This window comes from Drosophila obscura, unplaced genomic scaffold (genome assembly GCF_018151105.1).
Source record: "Drosophila obscura isolate BZ-5 IFL unplaced genomic scaffold, ASM1815110v1 contig_186, whole genome shotgun sequence".
In the NCBI taxonomy this organism is placed as follows: domain Eukaryota; kingdom Metazoa; phylum Arthropoda; class Insecta; order Diptera; family Drosophilidae; genus Drosophila; species Drosophila obscura.
In genome coordinates this window covers 6,101,732-6,123,560 of record NW_024542774.1, presented here as the reverse complement: position 1 = coordinate 6,123,560, position 21,829 = coordinate 6,101,732, and the positions used below count along the sequence as shown (strand labels likewise).

At 45.2% G+C, this 21,829-nt stretch overlaps 4 protein-coding genes and 2 non-coding genes across 6 annotated transcripts; all 6 read right to left on the bottom strand.

Annotated features, from left to right (window-relative positions):
* Positions 1–436: 436 nt before the first annotated feature.
* Positions 437–1,680, bottom strand: LOC111080876 (protein psiD). Its single transcript, XM_022376720.2, has 2 exons — positions 1,303–1,680; positions 437–1,247 (listed from the first exon to the last, which is right to left on the bottom strand). Exons 1-2 carry the CDS (start codon positions 1,666–1,668, stop codon positions 738–740), a joined length of 876 nt encoding a protein of 291 aa, XP_022232412.2. The 5' UTR covers positions 1,669–1,680; the 3' UTR covers positions 437–737.
* An 846-nt stretch (positions 1,681–2,526) lies between these two features.
* On the bottom strand, positions 2,527–3,319 carry LOC111080874. Its single transcript, XM_022376718.2, has 3 exons — positions 3,113–3,319; positions 2,901–3,052; positions 2,527–2,843 (listed from the first exon to the last, which is right to left on the bottom strand). The coding sequence occupies exons 1-3, from the start codon at positions 3,288–3,290 to the stop codon at positions 2,583–2,585; spliced, it is 591 nt and encodes a 196-aa protein (XP_022232410.1). The 5' UTR covers positions 3,291–3,319; the 3' UTR covers positions 2,527–2,582.
* Positions 3,320–4,043: 724 nt separating this feature from the next.
* On the bottom strand, positions 4,044–4,989 carry LOC111080873. The gene is made up of 3 exons (XM_022376717.2): positions 4,711–4,989; positions 4,497–4,651; positions 4,044–4,423 (listed from the first exon to the last, which is right to left on the bottom strand). The coding sequence occupies exons 1-3, from the start codon at positions 4,922–4,924 to the stop codon at positions 4,106–4,108; spliced, it is 687 nt and encodes a 228-aa protein (XP_022232409.2). The 5' UTR covers positions 4,925–4,989; the 3' UTR covers positions 4,044–4,105.
* Positions 4,990–5,754: 765 nt separating this feature from the next.
* Positions 5,755–7,999, bottom strand: LOC111080884 (L-asparaginase-like protein GA18140). Its single transcript, XM_022376726.2, has one exon. The coding sequence runs from the start codon at positions 7,909–7,911 to the stop codon at positions 6,625–6,627; it is 1,287 nt and encodes a 428-aa protein (XP_022232418.2). The 5' UTR covers positions 7,912–7,999; the 3' UTR covers positions 5,755–6,624.
* A 4,360-nt stretch (positions 8,000–12,359) lies between these two features.
* Positions 12,360–12,431, bottom strand: Trnag-ucc. Its single transcript has one exon. It is a non-coding gene; the product is annotated as a tRNA-Gly (tRNA).
* Positions 12,432–18,633: 6,202 nt separating this feature from the next.
* On the bottom strand, positions 18,634–18,705 carry Trnag-ucc. The gene has a single exon. It is a non-coding gene; the product is annotated as a tRNA-Gly (tRNA).
* Between the last annotated feature and the right edge of the window lie 3,124 nt (positions 18,706–21,829).

Sequence of the window (21,829 nt, the reverse complement as noted above, 5' to 3'; positions counted from 1 at the left end):
GGGGGGGGGGTGGCACTGTTCCATCGGCAACCGACTGATTCAATCGGCGCTGGGAGGCCCCGATGGGACGACTTGGCCGCCGTTCGTCCTTTGTGGGGGGGGGGGGGGGGGGCCGTGCGGGGTACACATGCTGGACCTTGGTTGCCCGCCGTCTGGGCGCCACGCAGCGGGCGCGGCAGACGGAGACAGACATTGCTATTCGCCGGCTAGGCGCGTTCTTGGGGGCGTTCCCCGCGTCCACCCACTTTACCACCTAACCCCCCGGTCGGGTATAAAAATGTGAAATTTGGGAATTTCCCAATCAATTTGATAATCTTTCATAATCTAAGATAACTTGAAATTCGTGTTAAGAACAAGTGAAAATAAATTAAATCGGTTTTGATTTCTGGATGATCTAATTGAACAATTTCACAATTAATTATCAGATTATGTTATATAAGTATGTAGTACCATAATAATATATTTTCCCTATCGAATTGAATAACAGATTTAACGTCATAACTTTGGGGGTAATCTTAAACCAAAATAGATTCCAAATATTACACAAACGAACAGCCAACAACGAACTTTGGGTAGTTGGCTCTATAAAGTCATATACAAGCCATGCCCAATTTCTGTTTAGATTGCGGACACAATTTATTGGATGCCATAAAAATTAGTTTAACAATACAATAAGTAGATTAGGTTAAGGAGAAGGCCGTGGGAATTAAAGCTAAAAGCATAAACGAATTTTGGTATTATTTATGAAGGGTGTAAACAAATACAGCCAATGGGACTATGATCATGACTATGGTGGAGGAGTGCAAACTGTAAGCAGAATTGGGTTTTGCTGTCGTTGGTGGTGCTGTGGGTGTTGCGCTTGTGGCCTCTGGCGAAGTTGTTGTTGGTTCTTGTGTGCTTGGTGTTGTCTGTGGCGAAGCGGTGCTTGGCGTTGTCTGTGGTGAAGCGGTGCTTGGCGTTGCTGTGGATTGTGTTGTTGGTGTACTCGTTGTGGAAGTAGATTCTGTTGTGGTGGCCGGAGCTGACTCAAAGTCGATTATTTCATCGTTGCAATGTGGTCGCTCGCGAGGATCGCACAGCTGGCAGCTGCCATTGGACAGGCAATCCAGCTGATCCGAAAGGCTTAAAGAACAGCCCCGTTCCAGGCGCTCATCGACCAATTTCGAAAAGCAAAAACTTCTACCGGTTCGCGCGATGGGACAGCGTTGGGGTGTAAGCACCTGAGGGGCATCTACACATTGCTCATCCTGTAGGACATTATTAATATAAATTGATCAACCTTTGCACTATTCAAAACTTCACCTCACTCTCCGCACACTGAAGACAGGCGGCTCTCTCAGATGCCAGAGTGTTGCACTTGTCGGACGCACAGATTTCACAATCGACTCCCTTCGAGGGGCCCACACACTGTTCCCTCCAGCTATCCTCGAGACCCTCCAGACAGCCCTGGGCCTGGACTATGCCACCCTCAAAGACGCTCGCACAGGCGTCCAGTCGATCGGAGCACTGCTCCTCCGCCTGGTAGCTGCTTCTCTGGCAGTTGATGCCGCGACAGTAAACACATTTCTCCAGCGCCAACGCTGAGCTGCTCGCCAGGAGCAGCCCAACCAGAAGTCCAACGAGAACAGAACACTTTCGGTTTGACATTGCAGAAGGCGAATCAGGCATTGGAAGACGCTTCACTACCGTCCATCGCTTTATATAAATTCTGGCAATTCGAGAGTCTTATGTTGTTTCTGCTCAAGTGGGCAAAAACAGCCCACAATCTACAGCCCGGTGACATCTCTTCAGATTTGCAAAAACAAGCCTGTTGTCTTCGCGGGGTTGCCTAAGCACCCCCCACCCGACACTCGAGAGGGCAGTTCCTCGATTAGGCATGAGTATAAGTATAAGTAGTTCCTAAGTCACGAGCAAATAAACAAGTTAACAATGGTAATGGAATTTTTTGCCATGCTATTAGCCCGTTATCTAAGTTCTTTAGATTAAATGCAATGGATAGAATAGGTCTTCAGGCGCAACTCTAATTGAAGGTTAATTGCAGACAGATGACGTGGAAATGACCACAAAGGGCATTGGAGAATGTCACGGGTGACTTTTACAAGGGAATGCACAATCGAATAGATTACAACTCTGCCATTTTCCATTAAGATAGATAACTACCAGCATATATTTAACGACATTTGATCAACAGTACTTTTCCTACAAGTAAATTAATGAATAAAAATATTCGTTTATCATCTATCAGTCTTGCCAAAACTAGTCGGTAATCCTTCATATTCCCTTTTCTATTCGCGATTCGAAACTAAAACATTTTCAATGGCTATAAAATGTTTTGCCTCCCCTGTTTCTATGCCATCATCGATCGAGCTTAAATAATTGTCTGTTGTAAGAGATATTTTTTATGCCAATTAATTTGCATTCCTTTAATCGTTTCGTATGCACGAATCAACGTCATTTGCTTGCTTGGCTTGGCTAACCGATTTATGTTCTTTATTTAAATTTATCCCAAGCTTAAAATGTCTTTAATTTGCACAGCCAATGTACATTTATTTTATCTTAAACGTTCGTATTTAATCAAGAAATTATCTGAGAAAGCGAGTGAAACGATTGCCAATGGTCGAAGCTCCGGAAATATTGACGGCATTGCAGTTGCGGATGTCACCCGGGGAGCACAGAAGGCAGTTGGCATCCCCCAGGCAGCTCTGCTGGTCGGTCTCCGTGGTGGCACAGCCACGCTGGGTCGTGCTGCCCGATGACTTCACATAGCAGTACGAGTTGGGGGCGGTGGGAGCGGCACAGCGAGCGGCCTGCAGTGTGGCGGCATTCTCAGCACAATTGGAGTCCTTTGCAGAGAGCAGAGATTAAAGAATGTATAGAGACACGTTATGCCCTATGTTTACCTTGCTGGAGTCGCACTGGATGCAGGCATACTTAGCCGAGCCCACAGTGTTGCAGCGATTGGTGTTGCACTTGTGGGAGGAGTGGGGATCGTTGCTGCGCGCACGCAATGCGTTGGGGATCTCCAGAGAACAGCCCTTGAACAGGACCTCGGCTGTAAAAGTCGATGGGTTCAGGGGATTATCTTGTGCTCCCATTGGCTTTTGCCACTCACCTTCATCGAAGACGGTCACACAGTAGTCCAGGGAATCCACGCATGCCTGCTCCTTATGAAGCGAGCTGCGCTGGCACTCGGCGCCCTCGCAGCTGTGGCAGGTGAGTATGGTGTTGCCTGCCGCGTTTGCCGCCAGGCAGAAAACCGCCAGCGTAATCAGGATTGCTGTGTCTTTCATTCTGTTGCCTCAAATGTCGAGCAATTGGCCAATGTGCTCGGCTTTTATACCGCCAGCCACTCCAAATGGCCAACTGGAGGGCACTCAAGTGCGGTCTCCTCCCCACTGCGCACTCCGCACACCGCACTCTACACTTCCCACTCCCCACTCTGCGAGTGTGCAAATGTGTGTAAATGGCCAAGCACTCGAGTGTGCTGTGTGAAGAGCCGACAGCACGGGACAGTGGCATAGGCACAACACATGATATAGTCACACTATCGCGGGCCTCCAGATTGTCGGATTCAAAGAATTGGAAATGATTTAAGCGATTGCGAAGGATCGATAATCAATGTTAGACAGCTGTGGAACTAGTCGTGCCCTGTCTGCCGACAAGAGAAGACCTTAGAATTGGGCAGGGCAATTGTTTAATCCTAGAGCATATACAAGCTCCTTCTACCAACTCTATTAGTAGCCAGTATATACTTTCGAGCCTTATAGAGGATAAGTATAGTCTACAGCTGTATCTCCGTATTTATATCCTTTTTTATGAGTTAGTGAGATTCCTTGGAAAAATACCTGAATAAACACAATCAAAAGTGCTAACGAAGCGTTGCTATTCGATTGACCATCACTGTATATAGAGCGGTTTATTTTTTGTTTGAGAGCTCTCCACAGAACTCCCTACGATTCCATTCCCCACAATCACATGCTACTCAACTGACAGACTAATCGAGTCTTTGGTCAAATAGAAAAAAGGAAACACATTCATTGGTTGGGGGCGATTGATTAATTCTCATTTATTTGGATTTGATTCTCTCACAAAAGATGGCAAATTACTACTTGAGCAAGAGAAGGGCCAGCAGGCTAAAGAGAGCCAAGCTCAGGCCTATTACCTTTTGACCTTGTGCTGCACTCGATCTGGCGTAGGACAAGTTGAAAGTGTTGCAGGCCACGGAGTCGCCAGAGTTATCGGGCAGGCAGAGCGAGCAATCTTTGCTCTCCAGGCAACTCTTCTGCTCCTTCAGGGACAGGGCACAGCCGCGCTGAAGGTGTTCGCCCACGATCTTGACATAGCAGTAGGAATTGATGGAAGTCGGAAGGCCGCACTGCGATGCCTTCAATGTGGTGGTGCCACCTTCGTTGCAGGTCTCTGACTAGAGGAGGTGCAGAGAGAGTATATCAGTAGAGCATTGTAGAGTAGAGCAAGGTATTCAAGGTGAAACCCACATCAGATCCGCTGCATTGAATGCACTGGAAGTCGCTGCGTCCCTGATTGTTGCACAGTTCGCCGTTACATTTGTGGCACTCCGGACTCTTAGCCTGGCACTTGGCCTGGCCTGCCAGGGAAATCTGCGACAGACAGCCTCTCTGGCTGACAGCAACTATTGAAGAAATGATTTTAGGCCTTGAATGGCTAGGGACTCTGCCCACCAAAACTCACAGTTCTCGTAGATGGTCACACAAATGTCCAGTCGATCGACGCAGCCGATGGTCACATTCTGTTTGGTTGTCCTCAGACAGTTGATGCCCTCGCAGCTGTAGCACTGAGGCGGCTCTGCCGCATTCTGCAGCTCTGGCGACTCCCAGGCAAGGGCCTGAGGAGCGACCAGAAGCGCCAACAGACAGGCAATCAATCCAGACCAAAATGGCAGCATATTTTTCTTATGGGATAGTGGAACAACCAGCTGCTTTGCTAAACCGAAAAGAACTGATACTGAACTGCAATTGGATTTTGAAAATACTACACGAAAATTCACAATTATTTTGCGCCACTTGAGACCGTGTTCCCTGCCCACCCCCCCAGCCAATCCACTCAATCATATTCCCCCACACAGCCATTGATAACGAAAAAGCTAAGAACTGTATGGTTGATATATTTCGACTAAAGGTTACCGCAACCACGGAAAAACACTCTCAATATGGGTGGTACATAAAGGTCAGCTCCAAAACAAAACGGATTAGTGGCTACAATTGGGTCCTGTAAATTTTCCCTACCAATTATGTTCCCAAAGCTCTTCGAGTACCAAAGATCTAGGAGGAAAAAAAGACGGACAAAAATCCTGCTCTCCGAATTATTTTTTGAAACGAATACAGTATACCCTGGGGGTGTACACAATTACCTGGTATAATTGTATGGTTCTAGGGCATACAATTTCAAGATGTTTCCTTAGATTAGTACTGATTTCAAGTATAACGAAACGCTTTGTGTTTGTTTGCATGACCATTAAAGTGGATTCGCAGCTGGGATTGTTAGAAATCTTATCTGTCTTTGAGGCATGGAAAAAAAATGGAGCAAACGGTTAACTGGATGATAACTGGATGACCATGACTAATACGCATGACTGCCCAACGATTTCATTGAATTAAATATGATTTATAAACATTTGTTTTGATTTTAATAAATATTAAATTTTTCCACGTTCTTTTGTGTTTTTTTATTATCGTCAATTTTTTTGACGATTCCTTAACTAAAATGAAAAATGTCTTTCGATTGCCCATCGCCGGCCAATGGGTATTTTATTTGGCATTGGGTTATCTTTGACTTATGGTCGCGGATCGGTGTGTGTGTGAGTTGTTGTAATCAATTTTTATGACACACAGAAAAAAAACTATAATCGTGGCGTGTGATAGATATGGCTGAGTAAGACATTTGTGCTTTTAATTGGTTGAAGTGCACCTCTACATAAGCTCTGACGAACGTTACTTCCACGTACAGTGTACACAGATTGTACATGGTTATGGTACATGTTCTGTTGATAAAGTTGCCTCATGCGGAGTATAAGCGGCAGAATAGTTTAGCTGACGGGCAAACCACATTCAATTATATAAGATTTTCTTTTGGTTTTGCATGCCGCAATTGAAAAGTTTTTCCGGAGAAACTTTAAATGGTAAGGTCAAACCAGGCAAAAACTTTGTTGGACTCGCGCACAAATTAAAGCACAACTGTACTTATTTGCATACATTTAGAGCAGATTTTCCAAGGAAACCAACACGAGGGGATTACGTTACACAATCGCAAAAGCAGGGACGGGGACGGGGATGGGGGGCGGACACTAAACCCCCAAAATGGAAAAAAGAAGGGAAAATAATACGGAAAAATAACAAAGAAATATGCAAAGCAGATGAATTGGGGGGATACGAATGCGTAAAGGAAAGCGAAAGGAGCAGAAACGAAAACGTAAACGTAAAACTGGAAAAACTGAAATCTTTGTAAAAATTGTGAGCTGCAGAGGGCGAAGGTGGGCTGGGACAAAAAGTTCTACTAGGGAAGAACAAATGACACAAATGAAAATGAGTGTGGGACAGATGGGACAGACAGTACAATGGGATGGTGGTGGGGGGTGGATGAATCCACTCAAAGGTATAGAAAAGGAAAACGGAGTGTAAAGGGAGGGGCAAGACCAAGCTGATGGAGCAACAGATGTCCAGAAGATCCATCTAAGATGGATTCCCCTTTTGCCTTCCCCTCCTGCACCACCTGCGCTGTCTCCTCATTCATCTCTATTTCCATATCCTCATCTTCAATGTATTCCTCTGCAAACTCTTTGGAATCGATCTCTTCCTTAAGATTTACTTTCTCCACTCGTTGCGCCGCGACATCCTCCCTCCTCCCTGCCATCACTAACTTCTTGGGAGTCAAGTAGAATTTTCCCCTGGGTCCTCCCACTACAATTTCATTGCGATCCAAGCATTTGATTCTCTCCACTCGAGGCATGTGCCTGCTACTCCCATCACCGCTAACCACAAACTGGAACTCATCCAGTCCGGCACAGACGGCCGAGTAGATGCCCCATCGGCTGACCACCACCAGGCCGCCATTGAATTCCGTGTGGTGCCTGAGCAGGCGTCGCATCACCCCCTCGGCAGCCTTGGCCGGCGACTGTCCGGCACGGAGTGCCTCGACGGCCAGCAGGGCGGGCAAAAAGCGCATCAGGACATCGCCATCTCCGGTGGCCAGGGCGCCGCCCACTTTGTTGTCGGCATAGATGCCGGCTCCGGGCACAGCAGCGTCGCCCACACGGCCGGGGATGCGGAAGCGTGCACCGCTCGAGAGGCTGGCCGCATGGATGTAGCCTTTAATGTCCAGGGCCAGGAAACCCACCTGATCGTAATGGCCCTGCTCGATGGGATACTCCTGACGCAGCTCACGCTGGTGCTGCTCCTGGGGCAGCGGCGAGAACGCACCGCAACTGGCATTGGCCAGCGGCCGCACATTCCGCCAGAAATTGGGCTGACAATTAGCCAGTCGCCAGGCGAGCAAAAGCTCTTTGGTGTTCAAAGTGGAGATATTCTCTTTCTTGTGCCCCATGGCCTCGGCAAAGCTGGCAGCAGCCTCACCCACCAACAGGGAGTGGTTCGTGTACCTCAGGACATCGTGCGCCACTCCGATAGCATTGCGTATGCCGGCCAATCCGGCCACAGCACCGTAACGCATGTCGGTGCCATCAATGAGGGCCGCTTCCAGGGTGATCCCGCCAGAGGTGTCGGGCGCGGATGCACCGCTGAGTAGGCGGCCACAGTTGTCCGAATCCTGGCAGTACATACAGCCTTGGATCACAGACTGGCGCGTCTGTTGGGAGCCCGTCCGGAGCACGAGCCATGCCTCGCGATTCGCATCCGTGTAGTTCCCAGTGCTGATCATCAGCGGCAGAAAGCGTTTCAATGGGATCGAGTGCTGCGATTCGTGCAGCAGCAGCAGCAACAGCAAAATAATCAGAAGCTGAGCGCAACAGAAGTAACTCATGACTGAAACCAAGAGGAGGGCTGGCAATCCTTTTAACAGCTCTGATTCTCGATTCGATTAGTAATCCCCAATGAACCAAACAAACTGGAAACTGTTCCACGAAGGCAGAAACTTCCCCAAGAAGTTGCAAACTTTTCAAATTAAAGGCAAATCAATACGAAATCAGTACGAGTAGTACGCAAGCAAGAACAAGCGTCAACACAACTCACCAAAGACCAATTAAGATTCATGAATAAGTCAGACATGGATTTTACACCTCCTCGGATACATTTCGTGCGTATATCTGCCCCACTTGATTTATTTGTCACAGAGAAATAAACAATTTGCAAGTATTTATCATATTCAGGCATTGTCAGCGGGTAGGACAGCGGTGGATACTCGAAATGTCACAGACAAACTCATAAGATACAAGTATTTGTTATGCATTGAACTTTTGTCTTTCTATCTGCGTGCGTATCTGTGTGGGGTGGAGTTTGTGTACATAAATATATGTACATATGTAGACATATCTGATGGAAACAACACTTTTATTTGCAAACCGCAGAGAGAGAAAGAGAGAGAGAGGGAGAATGGTGTGGAAAATTGCCAATTGGTCCACCCACTCGACCCATTCCCAGCGACTGACTACAGTGTACAAATCTCGGCAAAGGTGCGTTTCAGCACTATAAGTTCGTTGTGTTGGTTGCACTAAGAATCGGTTTACGAATAATCGCAAATATCACAACGCGTTATTTTATCTTTTAATGTTATTTTAGTTTAGTTATCAAATAAAAATTTACAATTTCGCCATATGCATCCGCCATATAGTTACGTGGCGCACTGTATCTACTCTTCATAGTTTTTGGTGTCAATAATTGAATGCTGATTGGAAATTTTGCCTACCGTTAGATTTGTGTCCCAGGGGTGCCATCTCCCCAGCTGGCTCCCCATCTCTGCTGGCCCACCGCCTGTTTCCTCCCCCATCCACTTATCAAAAATGCTATTTTCTCACAATTGGCTTCAATCATGCTGGCCATATGCATTGAATATTGATTGATTGATGAAGGCCCCAGCACCAGCACCAGCTCCATTCCCAGTTGTGGTTGTTGTGGGGGTTTCGTAGTTTCATAAATCCTTTTGCGCTCAGTCTTTCGATTTCCTTTTGCCCAGCCCACCCACGTTTTTGTGTCGGCCTGTGGTTTCTGTGCCTGTGTCCCTCTATCTATTTCTCTATCCAGTCAACTGTATGAGGCCTCTTCTCTTCACGCTTGTAATTACGTTTATTGTGCGTTTGAGATTTTTAATTCGTTCGATGCGTGTCAGTCCATCAGTGCCTAGTGCCTAGTGCTGGTGCTGGTGCTGGTGCTGGTGCTGGTGCTGGTATATGCTTGTGGGCCTCGTTTGCCGTGTTGATTGAAAATAGCTCAAGTAATTGACAGTTTATTGGCTGTTGCGTTTGTTGGCGTTGAAGCTGGTTTGTTACTGGATGACGTTTGCTATTTGGATTGAGTTTTGAAGCTGCAATTGCAAATTGTGGTCATTGTGAAGGACTGCGAAATGCGGTTAGATGCTGTCAATGTGTCGGCAATGGGAGAGGGGAAAGTAATTATGAAGAGAACTAGGTCGAATGTAAAATTAGAATGCAAGTTGACCATGGAACGAATTATCATTCGAACAAATTGATCGAAATAGACGCTGGAAGAGATGTACTGCTTCAACCTTGAGACCCTTTCAGTTGCGTTTAAGTAATTTGAATATTAGATGCACTGGTTTAACTCAAAATATTCAAGTGTCTGTGGCAGCCACTAAGGAAGAGTGAAAAACAGAGTAAGAGCTCGGCTTGAGTGTGTTCCGCACCTCTTTTCAGGTCAACTAATGGTGGCATTTTGGCAAAGGCAAAGGCAACATCTAACAGCAACAACAACAACAATAATCATGTGAAGAACTTTTGACTGCAAAAGTGGATTTGCTTTGGGGGCCATTTTGCGTCATTTTCCGTTTTCCTTTGGTGGCGCCTTTGCTTGGCTTGCTATGCGGTCTGTGCTTTGGCGTTTTATTCACTTTTTGCTACACAACTCAACCCATTCCAAAGCTTGCATCCCGGCCAACTGCTGCCGCGCTTACCTTTTGCCTTGTGCCCCTCGAAACCGCTCGACACAAAGTGGTGCTCGTGGTTGCGTCCAGGCGTAAAAGTGTTTGTAGCCGCCAGAGCAGCCAGCCATCAGGCTTATTTTGCCACTGAAGAGCCCCCAGCAGACGTGCCCTCAAGGGAGGGTAGCAGCAGTAGGGGTTGGGGTAGGGATTGGGGTTGGGGTTGGGGATCCAGGTGTGGTCTTGTGTGTGCCGCGCATTTGGGTCAGGGTTCAGGCGGAGCAGCAGACTCAAAGATTGTGGCTGACATAGAAATGTCGCGAGAAGTGGGTGAAGGCTGTACGGCAGGCACAGTTGGCACTTTCAGAGAAGAGAAAGTGAAAGGCTTGTGGGCTCTACTTAAAATATCAGCGCTTCGGAAGTATGTCTGTAAATTATTAACCGACTGGAATCTAAAATTCAATTAAAATTTAAGAAAACTGGCAAGCCAATCCAACTAGAGCAACATTCCAGCTGGAACCCACCCATCCCCATCCCCTGCCATAATCTTTGGAAATAGACAACTTGGTTAATCATCAGAGATCCCCCCAAAGGCCAGACCAGTTTCAATGGACACCCAAAGCGATACAGAGCGGAGCGGAGCGGATACAGAGTTGGTATGGGATTTTGCTAGTTGTCAGTGCCTTGGGTGGGCAATTTGAAGCAGAGCAGCGACATCCAACAATCAAAACTGCCATGATTAATGTCAACACAATTGACATAAAGCATTGGCCATGGCCAAGAGTGGAAAGCCCCCGGGCAGGCAACTGGAAAAACTCGAAATTGACAGGGGCAGGGGCAGGGACAGGGACAGGGGCAGTCAGGGACAGAGCTGGCACAGGCAAGTGGTGGATGCAATTATTGATGGATTATTTACTGTCAGCACTGTCCGTTATGACAATGAGATATGGCCACAGGGCGGGCTAGCCGGACTGGCCGGGCTGGCCGGGTTGCCTGGGTTGGTCGGATGCGATGTCTGGAGAATGTCTGCAGCCAATGACATCGACTAGACGATGAAGCTCACTTGCCAGCAGCCCCCCGGAGCATTAGCCAGCGCCAAGTCATTGAATTTAGCTTTGGCATCTCTCATCTCTGACTTTGCAATTTATGGCCCGCAATTATCCCGTGTGGCATGTACAGCATACTCGTAAGTATTCAATATATTCAATATTCCCCATCATTGCATTGATGCATTAATTGCGCGTAATCACCTTTCATATAAATAACCAAACAATAACCGCCAAGACCGCCCAAGACTGCTCAAACTGAGGTGGCAATATGGAGAGGAAACTCTGACTCTGAGGAAATCCAAAGTCAAAGTCAATGATGGGGCGACGCCTTCGCTCATTTACATATTTCGTGTAATTATGCGTGGAAATTACAACGGGAGCGAAGAGATTATAATCGGGAATGCTATGGCCATCGTCATCCATCGCATAACTTCTTGTCATGGGGCCCTGAGACTGTGGGGCTGGGGCTGCCAGTCAGGCCCAGACATTTGCCGTTAATTATGTTGACAGCATTGACAGCAGCGATGGGAATGCTACTGAGGGGTTTGTGGAGTGGAAATGGGACAACGACTGGGAAGCGGTTGGTGGGGGGGGACCACCAGCCATGTCGTGTCAATCGATAAACGTTTAATCGCCTTGAATTGATAATAACCAAACTGTACATTGTGAGGATGATGATGACAGGGAATGGACATTCCGTCTAATGGATAATTTGTGTTTTGGCTCAGCTTTTGATTTGGCCGCTCAATCACATTTCAAATGCAAAACATCAAACCGAAACGGAAATGAAGGCGAATAAAAAAGAAGAACAGTTGGTTTCTTTTTTTGTCTATTTTTCATTTCTTATAAAACGCATTTGGAAAAATTATAAACGCTTATGAGGGAGTGGTGACAGTCAAATGTTGTATAGATTATGGGAATGGTGGGTCATCCTTATACGGATTTAGGTGTACCGAGAACCCCTTTCGGGTTTAATTTATTTGATGCAGAATGTTACAAGATTATATCGATAGATTATCTTATTTAATTATTTCCAAATAACACAGCTAAAATGTAGCAATCAGATATATAATAAAAATCTATAAAAACTTTACTCACCAATAATAACACAGGAAAGTAAGTCCATGCTGAAAATAGAAAATGGCTTGATGAAATAAAATATAGACCAAAAAAATAAAGAAAATAAAAAATTAAGAAAATAAAAAAAAAAATAAAAAAATTTACGTGTGCGTCGGCCGGGAATCGAACCCGGATCAACTGCTTGGAAGGCAACTATGCTGACCATTACACCACCGACGCCTCTTGCCGTCCAACGGAAATGTACCCCATATCAAGCAGCTGATATCAGAGCGACGCAAGAGCGCTGCTGCAGCGAGGGTGAGCGAGAGAGAGAGAGAGTGGTAAGGAAAAGGGCTGTCGTCATAGGTATAATAATTACTGTATAAACTATAATTTGTGCAATTGCCAGACATTTTAAGGGCTATAAATCAACAAATATGAATCATTCATGATTATCAATCGAACGATAATAAATAATTTAGTGAAAATCATGGCTAAGCCAATTTGCTTTGCAGTTGAACTTTGAGGTAAGAGATAGAGTTGGGATCGGAGTCGGGCACATGCTTCCGCTTATAAATTGCAGAAATGTGCTGAATTTATGAGCAGCCGCAAGATAAATAAAATGATATTTATGTTGATTGCTTATTTGCTTTAAGAGTAATTGGTTAAATTTGTTTGCCTTTTCCACTGGTGACTGGCGAAAACCTCTATATGCTTAGTGGCTACCCGAGTAGGTGTTGCGTAGGTGTCAAAGGTCAATGGGTGTCTGTCGAGCCATGACTGCCTGCAGCTAAAACTTGCTCAACAGCTCAAATGCCAAATGTCTCGAGCGCGGAAGAAGGAGCTGGTGGAACAGACAAGTTTGGCGCGAGGCCTCTGCCAGACTTTGCTTTTGACAAACTTATTAAAAAAGTTTTTGCCAGTCGGCAAATATCATAATCATTTGCATTTCAGCGCTAGTACATAGTACTTACAAACATACATATATCTCTCCCTCACTCTTCTTCCACAGCAGATGTACGCTCACCATTTGGGAATGCCCGCCCCCGAGTGGAACGAGTCAGTGCCAGACATTTGCTCTGAAAGTAAACTAGTCCTATGATGCTCTATCCAAGAGCAAAGTATAATCCATCTGGGCAGCAAAGAGGAAATGCAATCAAATACAATTCCTCTTACTGGAAGAGTGTTTATACCTTAGAGTTCCTCGAAAACACTTCACTCTCATTTAATTATCATGTAATGTGGATATGTGCCCGAAGGTCGTGTGTGAGTGGGGGAGAGCCTCTAATGATAGTTGATTTGCAAATAGTTTGTTAAACTTTTTCTTCACAAAGCGAAAAATTCTGCATTCAGAATTAATTTCTGTATAAAACTTCCATTGTTGGTTTGCTGGCTTAATCAAAAATTTTAATTAAAAAATGCTCTGAAATTTATTATGCAAGTATGTAAAAATATATTGTTGTTGTTTTTTTATTTATCCACACATATTTATATTATGGAAGTTTCAGCACTATAATTTCAGCTTGCAGATTTTTGCATTGTAATTTTATATTTATTTTTTTTAGTAATTTTGTGGTTAGGGGTATATAGGGCTATAGGAAATGCTCTTGTAGCAGTAAATTCTGTGGCATAATTTTGGGTGTTGACATGTAATCAATTACTGCCGAGCTGTTCGAAGTTTGACCCAAGGAAGATTGCCATTATCATAAACATTATTGATTTTTTCATAGATATTCTTGAAGAAGAGGTATCAAATTGGCCACTTCTACTTATTTCCACTGTTTCTCCTCATTTTTCATTTATTTATATGCGCGTAAGCTAAACTTTTACTGCGGTCTGTGGGCTAGAATGGGGGGAGGTCTTTTGCACAGTAAATAAAAAAATATTTCAAACTGACCGCTTTGGCTGATGGCCGACTGGTGGAGCGCTGCTGCTGCCTCCTGCCTCCCAGTGTGCGTGCGCAAATTAAAGGCAACGGACAACCAGTAACGGCATCCACTGTGTCTCATAATTGCCTTGCGGTGCTTGGGCTAATAGAATTAGAATGTGCACCACATGAGCAATTTTCAGCAAATTTGTCGCTCAGTGTGTACGAGTATCTGCATTTATGTGTGTGTCTGTGTGTGTGTTGCAGCTGTTGCACCATCGTGCGACAAGATCGTAGCGCTTGCCTTGGGCTCTGGGCCTGGCTAATTAGTTGGCCATGAAGAAGCTGAAAAAAAGGCGGCACAAAAGAGCGAAAACTTTACGCTATGTGGCGGGCATGTTGCATGAGGATGTGGATGTGGATGCCGCCGCCAGTGTCACCAAAGGTTGATTGGGATCAAGGTGAGAACGGAGTTGCATGTTGCTTGTCCGTTGTCCGCTGTTGTCGCCGCCGCGGAGCCATGAATTGTGCACTTTATGGCCGGTGAATGGGAATGAAGGAATGGGGAAGGCTTGCCAAGGCTTGTTGCAACTTGTTCGCGGATCGTGTCTGGGTATTGTTCGACAATATGTTTGAGAAGTACCAATGGAGGTGGCGCTTCTACGCAGCAATAGAATATGGGACCAGATTTTTATTCACTATTTTTCCTGGCAGATCGGTAGGTATTAGTTTTTACCTATTTCTTCAGATTTCAATAGAAGTCTTTTACCCCTTAGCAACCTTCCATTTCTGGGCAGCAATTACCACTCCCAACCCAATGACTGGATCCATTATTTGTAAGTGAAATGCTAATGCTTCCTTTGGCTAACGGTTTAACTATAGAATTACAGTATACAACAACAAGAACAACAGAATGCAATTAACTTGGCCATCGTCGTGGTCGTCGGCTGTGACCAGTCGGAAAAAGAAAATCGCCATGCTTTGAGCCCAAATAACGTAAAATATTTTCCTTTTCGCATGACAACGGAAATTAAATTGCATGAAATTGGAAAATTATTACACGCAGGCCACTCCGCACAGAGAGTGGGCAGGGGTGTGGGGTGGTTAGAGGGGGGAGAGCAAAAAGCATTTGCATAGTGTTGAGGTGGCCATGCAATTTGGTTAGCCATTTAAGCCAAATTAAGGCTCTGTTGGTAGCAGTGCCTGGCCACAGCCACGGCAGTCCGTTCCCCCCATCCCATTACTCGATGCGATGCTGGTGTGGTGTGGTGTGGTGTGTGCGTGCTGCGGCTGGTCAGATGCAATCAAGGTTGCAATTTTCTTAACCAGTTTCCCCTTTAACCAGTTGACAATTCGTGTGCGTAACGCGGTCCACACCGCCTCTTCGGATGCCCGCCGCATCGCTTGGTTCTGGCCATTTTTCTAACGATGACACGCCACCGAGATGAGAGCCCAATCTTGGCCAAGTTTGGCTCTGGTTCTGGCTCTGGCTCTGGCATCGGCATGCATTGGCAATCAGTTGGCAGTTTGTTTGGCTTAATCGTCTTCGTAATTGATATGCGTGGCTGGGAGGCTGGCGGGGCCGAGATCCTTTTTAATTAAACTCCACACAGCTCGTTGGCCGGCAAATGGAACAGAGACATTAATACGGGGCGAGACCCGAGACCGAGATTGGGCTGGAGATGGAGATGGCAAGAGGCAGATACTCCGTACAGCTGCCAACTGCAATCTCGAATGCTAAATGGATATGAAAATCATTCCACAAGATTGACAAAGATGGCATCCGATGCTGCTGCATGTGGGGTCCAAGGCAGATTGAGCTGCTAATTGGGTTAGCGCAGCGATAAATATGTATGCACAGATAATGTCGTTCGATTTGGCTTTTCGGATAGTGTCGCTTGAATCGAATGAAATGGATAGGTTGTGGCATTATCAGCACTGCCAATGATGAACCAGTGGACAGTGTCAGCCCAATAAAATAACATTTATTTGTATTTATTTGCCATCGAGTTTTCCGTCCACACTGATGACCTTCCTGTGGCTTTTCAAATATAAATGGGAATTTCATTTAAAAACCCCTTTTCGTGGAAAACTCATTTATGCGTATGTGCCAAAAATTACAATTACAAATAGTCTCGATTCGCTTTGTTCGTCCTCCGCAGCACTGTCCTGCCCCGCAGGATACCGCAGAACACTGCGAGGGGCCAGTGGCACTACGGTGGACAAAGACAAATATTGGGCCGCAATCACTCAGCTGTGAAGATGCCGCAGAGCAAACACAAACACAAACAGAAACAGAAACAGCATCCGCAGCTGCATGAAAAAGCTGAAACAGTGAGCAGCAATAGCAATACAACAGTAATGGTCATCATAATACACAGCCAGACAGTAACTGCTATAAATATGCGAATTCGAATGGACCAAAAAACGAATCGAACTCAACCGATGGGAGTCCCAAATAAACAAAATGAAACGTGCTGCTGGGGAGCTGGCATCCAAATGAGAGTATATGGGTTTGTGTGTGTGTGTGTGGGCGTGACAGCCATTGAAATGCCAAAAGCGTAAAATACAGCTGAGAGACCCAAGCCAAATATTATTATTGCCGGGTAGGTCGTTCATAGCAAAGGGTATATGACATTCGTTTTCACTCAGCAGAACCCTTTCCGAACCCCAAAATATATATGTTTACGATCAGCATTAGTGGATTATATATATTATACTATACTATATTATTCTAGCTGTATATCCGTCCCGTCTATCTTCGCTCTTTGAAACACTTTCAAACTAAATATTTAAAATTAAATGTATTCCAAGTAGCGGGTATCGTGTAGTCGCAATGCGAACTAAGCCGTTACTGCATCTTTGAAAAATAGAGATACAAAATTGAGAGAGAAATTAACAAGTGAAATGAGGTTACGTTGACGGGTTCTTCATTTACCAATTTGGCTGGTCACAACTTAAATCAAATTAAGGACAGCAATGCAAATTACTCAGTCTGTGGCAAAGGCAGGGCGTGGCTGGGAAGTGTTCTGGTTTTGGGTTGACCAAAATTTAATGGCACACCCGCTTCTCGTACGAGCAGCTGTGGCTCTCTCTGCTTGCTAGTTGCCCAATAGTGCTCAAAGTAATTACAGATGCAGGGAAGCATGCTTTACACATATGTATACCCAGTAGTAATTGTGTTCCACACTATTCCACATTCTACTTGATTGTTGCATCCATGGAAACTACTGGAAGAGGAAGGAAAATCTAGCTTTGGGTGCTGAAGCTTCTCATACCCTCTCTGAGTCATTGATATTTAATATTTTGGATTGAGAAACAGAAGACAAAGAACAAATTTATTTGTTTAAATGCTGTCCGAAAAGAGGTTTCATATCTCTAGAATATACACACATTACCGAAGGGTAACTACACTACTTGTTGGGTATTTAATGCTCCAATCTATGCGGCGGCGGGACAAACTTTTGCCCAAAATCATAATACTCCATGGGCAAAGGGTATAAGAAAGCTCATGGAACAATGAACAATATTTGAGGGCACTCTGAGGGCAGCTGCAAATCGTTTCGATTGTGTGCGTGCATGACTTTGACCCTTTCCCCTCTCCCCACCACCCTCCCACACACCACCACACACAGTGAGCACCTTACCTTGGAGTGGTCTCCGCTCTGGCAGACACATAAATCGAGCAGCAAATCAATTATGTTAACCGTCTGCGAGCTCTTATCTCCGGCCCCACTCTGCATGTGGCTGCTGCTTGATTATAATCCAAGGTCAGTGTGGGTCCAGTGCAGGACCCCCAATACCGTGGTGAGACGTGGAAGAAGAGTGGAGTGGGAGAGAAAGATCAGCTTGAATATTTCACGCACGTTCTGTGCATTAATTGATATTTGCAGTAATACGCATAAGTCAAGACAGAGAGAGGGAGAGGGGCAGCAACGAAATGAATAGCAAATGAACTTGCGGCGGGTGAGACACAATGGGAGCCGAGGGAAAGACGAGACATGTTTAGCCTGTGTCGGCTGCACAGCCAAGCGAAAATGTTTGTATTCGTTGTGATCGGATTAATACCCAAAAGCATGTGGAAGAGTAATCTGGGAGCCTGCAAACATTTCCCTGTGGCTGTAAACCACACCACGAAATCTGTTTTAGAGAATTTAGTGCAAACAAAACGCTTTGCTGGTATGATAATGGAATACTAATTAGTCCTCACCCTGCCCTGCATTGACCTTGGTCCTGGGTGAACAAATTCCATCTTAAATGCCAGAACTAAATTATTGGCTTAAATATTTACTCCTTGAGGGATTGTGCAAAGTCAGCATAATGAAATTTTCCATTGCAAATATTTAATGACAAACCTAACAAAAGTGGGAGGGGGGTGGAACACATGTGGTAGGGGAGGGAGCAGTTTTAATAATTGAAATTTAATTGAGAGCTTTAAATCGATATGAAACAGATGTTGCACTAAAACACTGGACTATAGTGCAAATGACATTATAGAAAACAATATGCTTCTATAAAATAGTGCATAAAACAAAGAGAAAAATATTAAAAATAATTGTACAAAAAATGTACGTGTGCGTCGGCCGGGAATCGAACCCGGATCAACTGCTTGGAAGGCAACTATGCTGACCATTACACCACCGACGCCACTTGAAAGATCGCAGAATTTCTACCCCTATGATCTGTGCGACTATGGAACGTTGGAATCGGACTGAAACTAAACCCATTCTATAAATAGATCAAACGGCACATTAGCCACGCTTGAGACATACGAACGAAATGTCGGAAATCTCTGGCTTCTCGCTTATCAAATTGGGTCGGTGGTTCGAGGCGAAGCTACACTATGGAGCAATCCAGAACCAATTCGACTTGGAATGGAATGAGAATTCATAGGGAAAATAATAAGACAATGAACAGAATATATTTAGTATTATTTGCCAACTAAAATCTCTCTATCAAAAAAAATTATACAAAAACCCATGGAAAAGAATCAGTAGGAGTTGCATATAATAGCTCCCACCTATGGCTATAAGAAGGTCACCCAAAACATGCCCAGCCCGTGACAAATGTTTGAACGCTTTCAATTGGTCACCCCAGTGCGAGGCCCATTCATATTCAAAAAGCTTTTCTATGCAAAGACACGGCCTGGTGTGGGTCAAATAACCCACCCACACTCGGACCAGGCACCACACAAAAGGCTAGAGAAGCAGAAGTAGTAGAGGTATCCACAGGCGGTCCACGAGCCAAACTTATTTATTACACACCATTTTCAGATGTTTGATTTACCAACAAGCGAACCGAACACAAATGAGCCGTAAAGCGAGAAGGAAACCCAAGCGGCAGTTTGAGGCCTAAACAACCGAATCGTGTTTAGTTTTGATCTTTGACATGGACTCCCTAAAGTTTTTGTGAGCCGATCGCTCTCTGTATTTAATTAATTTGTATGATCCGCTCACAGCGTGTCGGTAATTTCCCGCATCCGAGAGAGTATTCTTCGAGCCCTAACAAATTGCTGGCAATACATCAAAATCTATCAAATGAATGCCCATTTTATTTTTGCTACCTTTTTCGACCATTTCACATGGCTGGCACACACACATAATTGATGGGACTCCGGGACTCTGCTGGGGTCGGCCGGGCCAGTCTTGGCCAGAACAATGAGGTTGACACTGGGCTGCCAAATGATGTCATTGTCGGAGCTGGCACCAAACTTTGAAGCTGGAACAAAAAGCTTCGGCCCTGTTCGGTACCTGTTGCTCTCAAAAGAGTTTCTCTCTCACTTTTATAATTTATTTATTCCGATTTTTCATTTCTTTTGGTTTATTTGGGGTCCACACTTTTGTGGGGTTACCTATTGAGACGTCTACTTTGGTTAATTGAGTCCATTATTTGGGGTTAATCGCCCGACATGGTTCAGCTTTTACGTAAAAGAGTTTTTGTGTAGTCATGGCGGATTATTAAAGAAAGAAAATGTGTTTCGGATATCGGTAGATAATTGAGTTAATCATTATTTATTTTGGGACTAATCTTTGGTGGGTTGTGTACTGCGTTAACGAATAGATTCGATGCGATATGGAGATCTGTTTTGAATCTGTTATGAAACTATTTATACCATTAAATAATTGTATTATTTGAGTTGAATATCTGAAACGGCTATTAAACGGTTATAGCAAGTTTATTTGCCAACAGACTAATTATGGACTTCGCAGAGACCGAAGTTTAATATACCTTGAAATGCCTTTTGCCCACAAAATTACATATGCAAAAAGGAGGAGGATGGGATGAATGAATAAGCGAAAGAAAAAACCAGTAAAAACGAAACGGAAACTGCATAATCAAAAATCACAGCAAGCGGTAATCAACGGACCATATATTTTCAAGATGCCCCAGCCCCCAGCCCCAGTCCGCCGCCGCCCCCTGTGGACAAACGGAGAACCCTTCTCCTCCTCCGTGACCAGCCGCCGCCGCCAATCTTGAGGAGCCCACACACAGCAACTAAGTAAGGCATGCGGCATGCGGCATGGACCATGGACCAAGGAATGGTCAAAACAAGTCCCAAGATCCAAAGGATGCTTATGTGTATGGTATGTACTGCGTACGACGAGTATAAGCGAAAATTGTGCGCTGTGCCACCACATGTGGCGTTCTGTTGAAAGCAACTTAGAAAGAGGAGAGAGGTTGCGTCTAAGTTTCCAGACATTGAACTTGAATATGAATTTTTAATTGCATGCGGCATGCGAAACTTGCTCAAGCCAATTAATTACGCATCGATTTGTGACTCGGCAGGTTTCGTGGCCCAAACCACATTCGAGGCTGATGAAGGAGTTTCATGATGAGAAGAAGCCCGAGCCGGAGCTGAAGCCGGAGCTGGAGTCGAGTTCAGCATGTGGGGAGTCACATTTGCATTTGACAGGGGGGGACTGAGAGCCGCCACTTAATTGTTGCCAGTGCCAGCGCCAGCCCCAGTCCCAGCTTTGCTCTCTGACTTGGCAACTTTCGGAAATTGTGTGCTGAGTGGTAAGCTCAAGGGATGGTTAGGGATTTAATGGAATATTGTAGATGGTGTAGGGCTAAAATCAAAGCCATTAGTTTTGTCTTCATCATGCATTGTGAATTGTGTGAACCTGTGGGGCAAGAAAGGCTCATTTATCAATCATTTCTGGGTAAATCGATGCAAACTGCAATTTCAGTGATTGACATCTGAGTTTGGGGCCCACTTCTGACCTGATTCTGAGGATTGTCGACGCTCCTCCTCCTCCTCGTTCACCTTCCGCATCATCTTGTGAATGCATGATTCATGGATTCATGGACCTGGTCCCAAGGCCTGTGGCTGAAATTTGCCGGGTTTGCAAAATAATTTTCAATTAACTACAGGCACGAGAAGGTGCAGCAGGTACAGGTACAGGCACAGGTACACCACAGCAAGCGGTGAATAATAATTTCATTTAAGTGAGACCCTAACCCGTTCGAGGAGAAATAACAAGCTAATGCGTCGTCTGGTGACTGCGTTCCATTAAAATGTCCAATAAAAAAAGCAGTGCAAATGGAAAAGGAACAGCGCAACGCACCGCACCGCAATCCATAAAAGCAGACCGAGCCAACTAATCATACAATAAATGAATCCTCATCAATTCATAGACAGCCGCCGCAGCAGCCGCATCAGCAGCAGCAGCTGGAGAAGGAGAAGGAGGAGGAGCAGCAGAAAGCATCGCATCCTGGCATCATCCATAGGCATCATCGTTGTCGTCTCGGTGAGTAAGCCTGGCCAAGA

What these genes read in the sequence shown, in the direction of transcription:
- LOC111080876 (XM_022376720.2), bottom strand. Translation starts at nt 1,668, where the DNA reads ATGCCTGATTCGCCTTCTGCAATGTCAAACCGAAAGTGTTCTGTTCTC. An exon ending in TTCAGTGTGCGGAGAGTGAG is followed by an intron (nt 1,248 to 1,302) that starts GTGAAGTTTTGA and finishes AATGTCCTACAG; the next exon opens with GATGAGCAATGTGTAGATGC.
- LOC111080874 (XM_022376718.2), bottom strand. Translation starts at nt 3,290, where the DNA reads ATGAAAGACACAGCAATCCTGATTACGCTGGCGGTTTTCTGCCTGGCG. An exon ending in TGTGACCGTCTTCGATGAAG is followed by an intron (nt 3,053 to 3,112) that starts GTGAGTGGCAAA and finishes CGACTTTTACAG; the next exon opens with CCGAGGTCCTGTTCAAGGGC. An exon ending in TCCAGTGCGACTCCAGCAAG is followed by an intron (nt 2,844 to 2,900) that starts GTAAACATAGGG and finishes CTCTCTGCAAAG; the next exon opens with GACTCCAATTGTGCTGAGAA.
- LOC111080873 (XM_022376717.2), bottom strand. Translation starts at nt 4,924, where the DNA reads ATGCTGCCATTTTGGTCTGGATTGATTGCCTGTCTGTTGGCGCTTCTG. An exon ending in TGTGACCATCTACGAGAACT is followed by an intron (nt 4,652 to 4,710) that starts GTGAGTTTTGGT and finishes TTTCTTCAATAG; the next exon opens with TTGCTGTCAGCCAGAGAGGC. An exon ending in TTCAATGCAGCGGATCTGAT is followed by an intron (nt 4,424 to 4,496) that starts GTGGGTTTCACC and finishes CACCTCCTCTAG; the next exon opens with TCAGAGACCTGCAACGAAGG.
- LOC111080884 (XM_022376726.2), bottom strand. Translation starts at nt 7,911, where the DNA reads ATGATCAGCACTGGGAACTACACGGATGCGAATCGCGAGGCATGGCTC.